The 14,016-nt window shown below is 37.5% G+C and overlaps 1 protein-coding gene across 1 annotated transcript in view; it reads left to right on the top strand.

Moving 5' to 3' along the window:
- Positions 1-11,837, top strand: part of LOC124172184 (zinc finger protein 184-like) — a 31,276-nt gene extending 19,439 nt beyond the window's left edge. The window contains exons 7-8 of the mRNA XM_046551602.1: positions 874-1,336; positions 11,690-11,837. Of these exons, the coding sequence (XP_046407558.1) occupies positions 874-1,336; positions 11,690-11,837 (611 nt within the window). The remainder of the gene's footprint in view (positions 1-873; positions 1,337-11,689) is intronic.
- Positions 11,838-14,016: the final 2,179 nt, after the last annotated feature.

Raw genomic sequence — 14,016 nt, 5'->3', positions numbered from 1 at the left:
TGGAAAGCCTTTTATTAAAATTGTGGTAGTATTTTGCATTTTGTCTTAACATTCTATCTAACTAGTCTGTTCTTATTGCTTTATATCTGATGAAGGGCAATATCCGCGGATATTTTGATATGAGGCATCGGAGCTTACCATCCTTAATGTTAACCTATGTATGAGATCATTAATACACCATGCCTTTGTACTTGAAATGTTTTTTATAATATTGCAAGGTATAGTGGTTACAAAAGTTTCTTCTGATATAGTGCGATCCGCCCCTAAGAAAATGTGGTGTTCACTTAATGCTTTTGTTGTGGTTGGTTATCCAATACAAAAATTTCTTTTTTTTTATTAATTGTTGTTCTTGGAGATAATTTCATATAGTAAACCATATATTTGTGGCCATTTATTTTCCCCCAATGATTAATTAAGCTGGAAATGATTTGTTTGTGAGCTTCAATTACCTTATGGCCTCCGTTGTTCCTGTGACTTTGTATTTTGCATATTTTAAGCCTTGCAATTCGAGGAAGTTTTTGTGTTTGATAATAATGATAATTTTTCAAATCAATGTTTTGTGTATGCATGCCATTGGTGAATCGAGTTTATGATTACTTCTGTTGATGTAAAATTACACTGAGTTATTTTCTGGAGTAGATACTTGTGGTTAACATGCCAAACTTGCCACATTTTCTCTGAGGAGAAGTACCACTCAATTTGTGAAGAATCATTTGGAAACCACCTTAAAAATAAACTAACGCTTTGAAAGCATCTAACCTAAAGGTCAGTCAAAGAGGCTACCTTGATATCTGTCTAACGGCTGTTATAAATAAGGGTAAAGAGTTACAGATTTCATCTCTTACTTATTTTTATTGTGAAATTCTTTTCTAGAGCTCCCGGCACCTGTAAGAGCCTCAGCCTTTTTTGCACTCCTTGAACCAAAAATTGGAGCATCACGTTCAAGGAAAGGAAAGAAGGTGAAGAAAGAAACTTTGTCAATTGGAAAAGATGTGCCCCTCAAAAGTCTTGCTCCAAAAAAGGAGACTGTTAGTTCTAGCCAGCCCACCTCCTCCAAGAGTTTAAATCAGCTTTTATGTAAAAGACAAGTGATGGGGCAAAAGGGAAATAGGATTCTTAAGGAAAACTTAGGAGGAACTAGGCAGAAGAAAAATGTGAGGCAAGCGAGGACAAGGTTCATTTTAGATGGGAAATCATGCACAGGTAGTCGAAACATAGCTAAGAAGTCTTATTCCTGCCATGGATATGAAAAGTCTTTCTCTCAAAAGAGTGACCTTGTCCGTCACATTCGGACTCATACAAAGGAAAAACCTTATTCGTGCAATGATTGTGACAAGTATTTCTCTCAAAAGAGTGACCTCGTCCGTCACATTCGGTGTCATACGAAGGAGAAAACTTATTCGTGCAATGAATGTGACAAGTCTTTCTCTCGAAAGGACAACTTAGTATGTCACATTCGGACTCATGCGAAGGGGAAACCTTATCCATGCAATGAATGTGGTAAGTCTTTCTCTACAAAGGGCAGCCTTGTCATCCACATTCGGACTCATTCGAAGGAAACACCATTTCCATGCAATGAATGTGGAAAGTCTTTCTCTATTAAGGGCAACCTTGTCCGTCACATTCGGACTCATACGAAAGAAAGACCTTATCCATGCAATGAATGTGATAAGTCTTTTTCTACAAAGAATGACCTTGTCAGTCACATTCGGAGTCATACAAAGGAAAAACCGTATTCATGCAATGAATGCGAAAAGTCTTTCTCTCTAAGGTGCAACCTTGTCCGTCACATTCGGAGTCATACAAAGGAAAAACCGTATTCATGCAATGAATGCGAAAAGTCTTTCTCTCTAAGGTGCAACCTTGTCCATCACATTCGGACTCATACAAATGAGAAACCTTATTTATGCAATGAATGTGATAAGTCTTTCTCTCAAAAGAGCACCCTTGTCAATCACATGTGGACTCATACGAAGGAAAAACCTTATCCATGCAATGAATGTGAAAAGTCTTTCTCCCGAAAGTGTGACCTTGTGTTTCACATTCGGACTCACACGAAGGAGAAATCTTATTCCTGCGGTGAATGTGAAAAGTCTTTTTCTCGAAAGAGCAGCCTTGTCATCCACATTCGGACTCATATGAAAGAAAGACCTTATCCATGCAATGAATGTGAAAAGTCTTTCTCCCGAAAGTGTGACCTTGTGTATCACATGTGGACTCATACGAAGGAAAAACATTATTCCTGCGGTAAATGTGAAAAGTCTTTCTTTCGAAAGAGCAGCCTTGTCGTCCACACTCGGACTCATGCAAAGGAGAATCCTCATTCCTGCCGTGAATAAGCAATCTCTTTCTCAAAAGAGAAGCCTTTTCGTTCATATCCGTACTCATAAAAAGGTAAAGCCTTATACATGCAAGGAATGTGAAAACTCTAATTCTTCCAAAAAAAACCTTCTTTTACACATGCGGGAACACAGGAAAGAAGCCTCATTCTTGCAATGAATGTAAAAAGACTCAGTAGATCCAACTTTTCTTTATTTGCAAGCCCTCAGTGTTAGGTCTTAGTAATCTAATTGGCTTTCTTAAGCCATCAAGGTAAATAATTCTTATTACTTCGATTACTGCTTTTTTAAATGGAAAAATTGTCCCATTATGTTGAAAATAATATAACAATGTGTAATATTTCGAACCCTGCCGCGTGAACGGCGGTGAAACATACAAGAATTGCCATGAGAAAAAATTCCCCTGGACCGGGAATCGAACCACGGCCTTTTTTCTCATGGCAATTCTTGTAATATAACAATGTTCAGTTGGGTCTGCGACCTTATTTCATAAATGTTTGAGTAAATTTACTCTACCATATTTTCAAGGATCAAATAATTTATTTTTGTGTTTTTTACTGCTAATGTTTTACTGGTAGAAAATTATTTACATTTAAATGTAGGCCATGTATCTCAACACTTTCGACAAAAGTTTGAGGCATTTTGTCCTAACAATAACTTTTTGTGTAATATCTATGTTCAATGTGTTATTAATCAATGTTAATTTTTCTTATTGACGTTAGTTAATGTAGTGCCTCTATGTAATTTCTATGAAAATATTAAGTTGGTGATATTTTACGATTGATAAAGAGAGTGTTAAACTGAGTGACTCGTCTGTTTTACTTGTTCCTGTACGCCCTTTCCTGTCAATTATTACATCAATATTGGGTCGTTTTTTTATTCGCCAGCCACAATCACAAAGCAATTATTTGCTTAAATGACAATAAAAGTCGTCCTCTTGAAAACATTGCCAGCCATGGTTAAGGGTTAAATGATGAATGCAGGGAATTTCCTTCTCATGTAAGTGGCCATAAATTTACTGGTAACTGTGTCCCATCTATAGGCATGAACAAATTAACTTCCCTGCTGTGTACAAATAGATAATATTTTAGGAAAATATCGTATTACACGCTTGGTTTTGCGTGTCGAGATACATCAATTGAGATCATTTCATTACGGACGAAGTATTTTACATAAACAATGTGAGCATTAAACAATTTTATCGTAAGGAAATAAAATATCCGGTTTTTTAAGTCCGAAAAGGCATTTCTATCATGAAGATTTCTAAAAGATCATGGAAAAGAGAAATTTTATGAATAATTTCCACTCAGATTTGAAGAATTAAAAAAAAAACATTTTTGCAGAAATTTTACAAATCTACCTTGCTTACATTCGTCACGTCGCACAGTGGTCCCAAATCGAAAAAAGCTGGTCAAAATTAAAAACGTCGTAATTTTACCTAAAATAGCAACAGAATTGGATGTCCCTAATGGATTTTGATCGTCTAAATGTGATTTTGGCATTATTTTTACGATATCTCTTCATTTTAGCTTTTTTGAGCTGTTATTATTTAAACAATTTTTAGAAAATCTCGATACAGATGTCATTGCGATTAGCGATAACTTGGTGTTCATGGAGAGGTTAAAATAGTATAATTTAAGACAAAATATGTACAAATTGTTGTTAAAACCCATTATAGAATTAACGACATGAAATTGGTGAGATCGAACCCGCGACCATCAGCATAGTCGGTGAGATACAAAAATCGGAAAAAAATACTCACACTTACTCATTTTTGGCTTCCATGCATTTGATAAGTCACATTAGATGAAATAAAATGACTGATATTAAGAACATCGAGGAAAATAATGTTCTAATTGTAATAAAATCGTTTTCATGTATCACAAAAAACGAATTTTAAAAGAATAGTCGTCTGATGTCACCCCATCGGACTCATTGTTGCTCTGCATATCACTTAAAATTAGCAAATGTTCACCTCACCTGATAGGCTGACTTCGTTTTTTGTAACTCCTGATGTAATTAAAATGTATGATTCAGTTATTTAAAGAGGCCTTCGAAAGATATCTTCATAATTTAACATTATTGAGGAATTTCTTGTATGTTCCACTCGGAATTTCCTCATGTCTATGTTCCTGGCCTCCAATGCTTCCTCCGTTAAAACTTCAATTGTAAGAAAGGATTCTTTGGAAATTGCTGTTCCATGTATCAGCACTATATGTACCATGAGCAGCATATAATGCAAACTATAATCGATGTACAGCTCAGCTATTTCAATGCAATACTGGCTGAAGGCTTCCTTATTTATCTCATAGCCGCAGGATAGAGATTTTAATATCACTGTAAGTCTATGGACAAGTCTTTCATAGATACCTGTCGTGAAAATTGCAAATCACAATAATAATTAAATTTCATACACATAAAGCATTTGTTCGTAGATTTTTCAATATTATGGAAACGGGTCCAATTCTTCATACTTATTGATTATAATTTCATATTTACACGTAGTTTCATCTTGTCTGAAATGAAATCCTGAATTAAAACTCCACTTTTAAAAATATGATGATTGAGATTAATGAGTGATTATTTTTATACACTACATATATTCGCCGACTGTGCATACACGGTAATCATTTGCACTCACTAGATGCGAGAGGGAGATATTGATATGCTTCTCGAGGGAATTTCATTTCCTTCTGCAACCAGCTTTTGAACGTCTCTTTGAAATGCTCATCTGTCCTCGACCTTTGATTCCACTTTCTTAGGTATTTCGAGAAAACATTCTTCGCGCAAAACGCGTCAGAATATTTTTTGCATGCTTGGTTTCATTCATTCAAAATCTTCTTATCATATATTCCACGTCATATTCATTCTTCTTCGCTTATGAATATTCTTTTCTCTCTGTATTTTTATTGTACACCCCAAGGTACGAAAAAATTTGCGGCACCCATAATTCAAATTTAACAGGTGTTTTTACGGCTGAAACGAGGAATGTGATTTCTAAAAGTTTTCTATTTTTAACCAATAATAAACCGGAAATTATGAGTTGACATTGAATAAAAGATATAAAACCTTATATAGACTTGCCTCTGATTTTCCGGCGCATCCTGAAATTTGAATGCCAAACATTGGCAAACCAAGTGCTTTAATTATCTGGACAGGAGAAGTTTCTCGAGTTAGCCGTATTAACACAGTTCGGAGCACAGCACTTGTTCACTAAGAAAATCATTAAATAAAACTGAGTAGGAAATATTTACCACATCCATGCAATGGCTCTGGTGAGGGAGGGCGTCATCCTCATTCCATTATTATTAAAAAATGCACTTGCAAGATGCACGCTCCATTGGTGGGTTTAGACGAATTTTTCCCTCCGAATTCAATCCTATCTACGTCTATGGGCTGTTGAAATAATCCTGTGAACAATTCTTGGCATTAGGGAGCATTTATTTCTCTTAGCGTCAAGACCTTATTTCGGAATAACGTGCAGACAACGCTGTACGGCATGTAAGGGATCTCTATAAAAATATGCGGAAAGTTTTGCAAAGAAAAGCATCTTGCGGTTATTGTAAGGTTCTCGCATAGTGACTTAAGTAGTCGCTTTTCATCACTCATAATGTTTCTCATTAAGAGCATGAAAAACGGCCCTCATTGGTTTCATGAATATTTGAAGGTGAGTGCACAAACAAGAAGTGTGCATACGATAGGCGTGAAGCACTTGATGTATGTAATCGTACAGGATGTAGAATTATGCTAAGTATACACCATGCAAGTTTGACCACCGATACAGGAATATTTGAGCGATAATGCCACTGTTTCCCGCCGGGCGCCGGCCAGCCGCCCTCAGCGAAGCGGTGCACCGCTCAACTTAAAACCCTCTAGATGTCAGATAGGCAAGTATAGGCAAGATTTTTTTTCTCCATCTTGTTGTACATACTCTTCCTAAGGATTCAGCATAGGAATCTTCGAGGGGCACGGTGGGGCACAAAACCATATCGACACATTTGACTAAAAATAGCCTCAAAAATAGCTAATATTATAAATAATTAAATATTGTTATAATGAATTCTAAAACGAACAAAAAATACTATAATATTGTACAAAAATATGCAAACTTACCGTATTAAAATTTACAAATTAATCCCTTGAAATTTAAATAGTCATTTATTAAGTTGAATTTCCCTAAAATCGGCTATTTCTACGCCTCGGGCGTTTTATGCTGAAAATGCCCATGTTTGACGGGTTACACAGGTCAACATAATAATCACACAGACCTATCAGGTACGAAATATTATAGGCCATATCCTGTAGAATCCGAATACATAATTCAAAACTTCCTCGTAAAAAGTCGAAAAAATGACTTTTGGCCAGCTTTTTTTGATTTGGGACCACTGTGCGTCGTCGTGTTGATTAAATTCGACCTCCACCTTCTTGCATGCCATAATCTTTAAAGAAAGACCCACAACATCGGTTTTCTTTCACTCCAATGCAACGTTCCGATCAATAATTAATTTTAAAATCAAAATCTTCTCCTACGCCGAAATTCTACTTACAACTCGTTTCCATTTTGTTTACAAACAAAGCCACAAGTGATGGGTCGTTCTTGATCGATTCGTTCAAAATGATTTAATCACCCAGTGATTCAAATGACTCATTATTCATTGCGCAAAGTAAAGTCGTTCATCAATCAGCCCGACTTACGGCTCCGTGGTCTGTCGTAAATCGGCTTCCGTTTTTTTCGGTATTTGGATCAATCATTAATCGGACAGACTTCCTATTTATTCAGTGATTGACTCTAAGTTCCTACTCTTGGTGTGAAAATATTTCTGTTGTGCTTTGTGAACCCAATTGATGTTTTCATCCGTTTACTTTCATATAATCGCTTTTTTCCCATTACGCAATGTATTTTTTATCTCCGTGCTGTATTATCAGGTAATTTCATGAATATTAATTGACATACGATAGATGATTTAAACACATAATTAAGCCGTAATTACCCTGACTGTACATACGACTTTTTCTCTTATCTTCCGGCTTGCTTAAGTCTACTTAAGATGAATTTTTGGAAGTAATGGTGATATTCATCCCTTAATATGATTTACAAAATGTTAACATATTGCGTTTCCGCAATTCATTGGGAAAAATGTGGTACCTAAAAGAACAATATTTCAAAACTTTGGTTTCATCTTTTATTTTTCATTGTCACTTCTGATGAAATGTGTGAAAAACATTCTGCTTGAAATTTACTAATTGCACTTGGCACATCTATGATTTGCACCCTCGAAAATTTTAGTACAGCAATAGAATAGAATAGAATAGAATAGATATTTATTATGCTCTGGGAAAAAACCCTTGGAGCAAAAAACACAATTTACAAAAATAATGGCTCATCAAAGCAAAAAGTTCATGAAAAATGTCAAGTAAAGTTGTTTGATACGCACCTATAAAAAAGAAATAACACGTAACAAGGATTGAAATTTGACATCATAGGCAGACGGAATATAGTACATAATACATAATAATGATACATAATAGGCTGTATTTTCGTGGGAGTTTATTTTAGCTCTCCACTGAGTAAATCCATGTACAATTTAATTTTAAAAGCATGGATGGAGCCCCTCTGTCTAAGATCCTCAGGGAGAGAATTCCAGAATTTTGATCCCGTTATCAGAAATGATTTCTGGTAGATATTAGTACGTGGAGTAGGATAACATAAATAGTCATTTTTGCGAGATGACATATGGGTGGTTACTGATCTGTTCATAAAGATTTCCCGGAGATAATTAGGGATTCTCTCTCTGAAAATCTTAAAAAGAAGAGCACCGAGTAGATATTTCCTTCGATTACAAAGATTTAGCCAACCAAGGCTGATTCTGTACTGTGATACATGAACATCCTTTCTTAAATTGAATACATATCTTACACATGAATTAAGTAGCCTTTGTAACTTTTTATCCAGCTCTTTAGGCATGTCATTATAAACAAGACTACAATAGTCAAAGGAAGGGAATACCAGGGTAGAAATTAACATTTTTCGGGTGGATATAGGAAGTAAGTGCTTGTGCAGTTTTAGTTGATACAGTGTGATATTGACTTTATTACAGATTTCGTTCACATGTTGGTTCCAAGACAAATTTTTTGTGAGGGTTAGTCCAAGAGTGCGAACAGAGTCGCTGAACGGTATTTGATGGTCACCAACTACAACTGGAGGAAGGTGATTATAATCTATTTTGTTTAGGATCCTTGAGCTACCGATGATTATTGCTTTCGTCTTCAAACAGTTCAGTATGAGGTGGTTTTTACCCACCCATTTTGTGATTTCTCTCACGTCATGATTCACTAGATTAATACTATCAGCTATGTTTTTAATCGAAGTATGGATGTATATTTGAAGGTCATCTGCATATATCATATATTTACAATTTTTAATCGCAATTGAAATGTCATTGACAAATATAGAAAATAGCAGAGGTCCCAGGACAGATCCTTGAGGAACTCCGAAAGATACTGGAGCCCATGCGGATAAGTTATTTTCAGGTCCTAAGACTGCTTGAAATCTATTGCCTAGGTAGGAGCAGAACCAGTTTAAAGCTGAACAAGAGAAACCAAGCTTCACCATCTTATGGATTAGTAGATTATGATCAACTCGATCGAATGCTTTACTGAAATCAAAAAGAACTAGTATTGTAACCATACGCTTATCAATATGAAGTCGAATGTCATCGGTTATCTTTAGTAGTGCCGTCTGCGTACTGTATCCATGCCGACAACCTGATTGCATAGCGTCAAGTTTTTTATTGTTATTTAGGTACTCTGTAACTTGCTTGAAAACAATTCTCTCCAACATTTTCGACAGGGCGCACAGAATAGAGATTGGCCGGAAGTCAGAAGGTAATTTTGCATTTTTTGTCTTCTTTACCGGACGAATAAGTGCTTTTTTCCACTCCGATGGAAATACTGAATTATCGAGAGAATGGTTGAAAATTTCAAGGATGTAAGGTAATAGGGCATATTTGGCAAGTTGAATAATCTTTACTGGAATGTCGTCAACTCCAGTGGCATTTGACTTGGAGAACTCCAATACTTCGATCAGAGTCTCAGGAGTTACGTGCTTAAAGTAAAAGTTGTTATCACTGAATGGTATAACTCGCTCAAGTCTGGAGTTAGCTGGGGCATCATTATGACTAATCGTAGTTGACAAAAAGTAGGAGTTTAGCTGATCGAGAGTTATATTTGGGGGTAGAGAAGAGTCCCGTCTTCGAACCAGCCCAAGATTTCGAAGCTCACGCCAAATCAATTTCGGGTCTCTCTGCGAGGAAAGCTTCGAGGAATAAAACTGGCGTTTACTGTCATTGATGGCTGATTTAACGCGATTTCTAAGTTCCTTGTATTTTTGTCGCAGAGTGGAACAACCAATGCGTCGAAAATGAGTGTCGGTGTTGGGTGTTGGGTGAGCAACATTAGAATTTAATGATAGAAGATCAATTGGATTTAGCATGCTTAATCCGAAATCGGATTTCTTTTATTTCAGAGATGCTTTTACAAATGCGTGCATGATTGTTTTCATGAAACATCTTTCCCTCAAAATTCGTAAATCTCTCCAAGAATGTATCTATGCAAAAATATTTCTCCGTATCTTGAAATACGGAATCGCTATTAGCACTTTATTACAGGAGATGATTCATTTAAAATTAGCAGTTGACTATAGTTTTCATATTGCGCTTATTGAAATAAGTTTCTTCAATATCTCGATCATAATTCATTAAAGTCACGCGATTCATTTCAATGGATAGGTTTTTATCCGTCTATCATCGGAGTTCATTGGTTGAATTGTTTCAATCTTCTCATTCCTTGATTCAATCAATTCCAAGTCATCAATCAAAATGATTGAGTGATCGAAATGATTGAATGATCGAAATGACTGACTAAGTTGTTGGAATCACCCCAATGACTTGAATCATAAAGATGGAATCATTGAAAAGAACGACCTCGCACATCTCACGTTGAGACATTCGTTATTCAATTATTTCCCTTAGTTCCTCTTGATTTCTATGTCTCTACGTTCGTCTGCGTAATCAACCTAGTCCAAAATGAATGTGGCAACATATCTCCCACCAATTTGGAGTAGTGAGGTTTCTGGATATAGCAGTCAACAGAGCGCGCCGTTACAAGTTGAATCACCGTTTCTGAATACGGCCCTTAAATAAGTACTCATATTATGCATCAATATTTAAGTTTTATTAAGTGCTTATAATTTTTTGAGTGCCTAATTTATTATAACAACGATGTGTTAATAATCCTATGGACTTGGTGGGCAGTTAGTCTATACCCTTGCCCGGTATGAAACTAGTTAGGTTGCTGTGGACGTTTATGATAATTGATGAGATTTCATGTCTACTCGATTTTTAGTGAATTTTTGCCGTGTGTATGGAAAATTGAAATAAAGGTACGAAACGCGAAGTTTGTTTGAATCTTCAGCTGTGGCTGACACCAATTCCATTTTTTTCTGAAACAGCAAAAATAAAGACAACCATAGAGTAAGTATATTCAAGAGGGCTCACGGCATAGGCGGAAATCGTATCGACAGTTTTAATTCTCAAAGAGCTAATTGATGTCCCTGGAGTGCCGAGCAAGAGGCGAGAGAGTCACATTTCAAGGTCATTACCTGTCCCTCGCTTCTCCCCTTTCCTTCCCGCCATCCCCTCTTCCTTATTCTCCGTCAGTCTCCCAAGCATCGAAGGAAGGGAAGACGATGTTTGCCACCGGCTGATTGAGAGAAAAAAGGCAGACCCTTCAGGGATTTCTTTCTCGCCTGGCGAGCTGCATCTTCCACGAATCCTTCCCTCTTCTCTCTGCTCGGCTTTCTCCATTACTGCTGAAAACATTTGTACAACATGCAGCTGTGAATAAGTGCTTAAACTGTCTCATGCAGTTCAAACATTGCAGTCCGAAAGTCAAGAGTAGAGAGAGGAAATTTTCAGGGGGGCTAAACGAAAAGGCTATCAGATACGGTCACGGAAGTATTCACGACCACCACAGATTTTGATGGAACTGTGTGAGGAGATATGCTCAAATATCGAATGGACGTTGGAGGGATTAACCGGGATAGGCGTACGCTAGTTTTGGCTGGATCATAACCATTTCAAAAACTTTCACATTATTATGGCAGGAGATGCACTTTTTGCACAATTGATTGGTGCTGTGTTGTTTGCGCTCTGAGTCATATTTTCATCCGCAATACCTCCTAGAAATTTTATTGTGTTTTTCCTCGCCTGGTTCTATAGGAGCCATTGTAAATGAGGAATCAGGTAGAGCCTTCATTCTTCCTTGTAAACTGCATCTCCTTAATTTTTTAGGTTTAAGTTGAGGCTTTCTGGTGGTAATCCAGTCTTCCACTTAGTGCAAGTGATCCGGGATGAAGTCCACGTCCGTGATTTGATTGAAATGCGTGGAAATAATGGCCAAGTCGTCAGCGTGAGGCCCAATGGTCATCCGAGTGGGTAGATCATTAATGAAGACGTTTTGACTACATTACCGTTGCTGTAGAATCGGGACAGGTTTTATCGTTTTGGAGAAATGTAAATGAAAGGGTACACGTAAATGCTTTACGGGGTAGAATGTCGTTCGAACCTGCTCAAGTAAAAATTTTTCCTTTGAAACAGAGCTGATTCTGGGCTGAAACTCCACTGAATGTGTGGAAACTGCCATGAAACAACCTTGTAACTGCACTGCACTGCCTTGTCCTCAACAAGAAAAAGGGCACTTAACTGAAACTCTGATGCCATTCTCCCTTGCAAGTCCATTGCATTTGAACTGCTTCTCCCTTGCTGCATGTGTGCCCCACTGATACTGAACTGGGCAATAGCCTCAGGCCAGGCCGACTTTATGGCACCACTGCATCTCTCTTGTCGCATGTCTTTACTGCCCTGCCACAGATCTGCTGCAACATTTGGGTATCCTCTCTCCCTCATAAATTTGAACTGCTTCTCCCTTGCTGCGTGTGTGCTACCCATCGTAAGTTTTGCCAACATACAGAACCCATCTACCGGGCATATAAGCGACCCCGGTTTTCAGCGGCAATGTATTTTTTAAAGTTAGCTTTTGGCAACACGTATATCTTTTCCCGCGCGAAAAGCTGTCGGTTGCCGTTATTTCTCTCAAGTTGCTAGGAGCGAAAGACGAGTGGTGAGCATGGGTTTTGGCATGAAAAGATTGATGGCATAATTATTTTCCCGGTACTTTGACGGTTGTTAACGGCAAGAATTAATCGAAATTAAGGTGAAGGGGAGAACGAGGTCGGTGGTGGTGACTGCAGTCAAAATTGGAGGTAAGCGTTTTAAGTTCTCCGATGGCATGTTTATACCTTCCATGTTTAGCCATGAGAACGTTGACATTGAATTCGTGTTTTAATCCAGGCAGGTTTAAGGATTTCGAGCTCCTTTTTCGGGGTTCATGCCGCCAATAACGAATTCTTCTTTCAACGCCTTGACGGCTGCCATACACTTTTCCTGCTCATGGATACCCCGGACGAGGAGGAGAATACACCGACCGGTCATCAATTCCGCGGATGCCACGCCTTCCGTTTGTCATCCTGTGGAGTCCCTAACGAACTCGGTGAGCTCGAGCGGACTTACGAAGAAATAAGGAATGCGGGTGGGTATCGCTATAGTGCAATGTAAATTTACTGCTTATACTTATTAGTTACTGCTAATAGTTTTGGAAGCTTGCGTGGTTTTTGTTTGGAGTTCACACATAGCCTAAGTAACGAGTCATCGCTTCGTTTTTCAATTGAACTTTCATGCAAAGCGCATGCTTCCTCAGTGATAATTTAAGTTTTGCTTTTTATATTTTGAATGCTTCACATTAATGCACCATATAACTAATAAGCCAAGAGTTTTTTTTGTGAGCAATTTTGCTAATTTTATTTTGATTTAAGTCGTTTGTGACTCTCATCAGTAATGTTTCTTTTCTATTGCAGGAGCATCTAACTTCCGGGACCTCTTTCACTTAGAAAGTTTTTGTATGTGCTTTTAACAGTTATTAATTTATTTATGTATTTTCATGTTCTAATACATTGTTTCTTGAAAAATGTTGTGGTCATTGCAGTAATAACTATTGTTGTTCGCAATCACCAGTCCACCCTATATCTTTTATCATGCATGCAAAATTGTGGGAGAAACCTGTTATGTGATCATCCACTGTTGGCTCGGTTGCGCAAGTTATTAATTTATTGTGCTTCATAGGATTTGACAAGGGAATTTTAATGGATTGGGTAGGGGAATTTTATTCAGCCAAACAAGGGAGTTTCAGTCTAGCTGGTAACCAAGGGAGTTTCAGTCTAGTCTGTAGCCAAGGGAGTTTCAGTGTAGCTAGCCAAGGGAGTTTCAGTTAAGTCGGCCAAGGGAGTTTCATTGGAGTAGCTGGAGTACTTAATTGCACTGCTACTGCACTGCCATCCCTCTTCCAAACTCCACTGTTTTGTTTCAATTTCAATGCAGTTTCAGCATAGAAGCAAGGCAGTGAGTTTCAAGGTAGTTTTAGCCCAGTTTCAGTCAAGTTGCAAGGGAGAAATTTTTACTTGAGCGGGGAGCAAGATTGAGAGTAAAAAAATTACCCGATTAATTGATTTTTCAGGCATGTCCTTTGGGGAAAGTAGATTTTTGCTTTTTGGACGAAAGAAAAC

Source organism: Ischnura elegans, assembly GCF_921293095.1.
Source record: "Ischnura elegans chromosome 13 unlocalized genomic scaffold, ioIscEleg1.1 SUPER_13_unloc_1, whole genome shotgun sequence".
Classification (NCBI taxonomy): Eukaryota; Metazoa; Arthropoda; class Insecta; order Odonata; family Coenagrionidae; genus Ischnura; species Ischnura elegans.
Note: the sequence above shows the minus strand (reverse complement) of the source record. Positions and strands in the feature narration are given on the sequence as shown.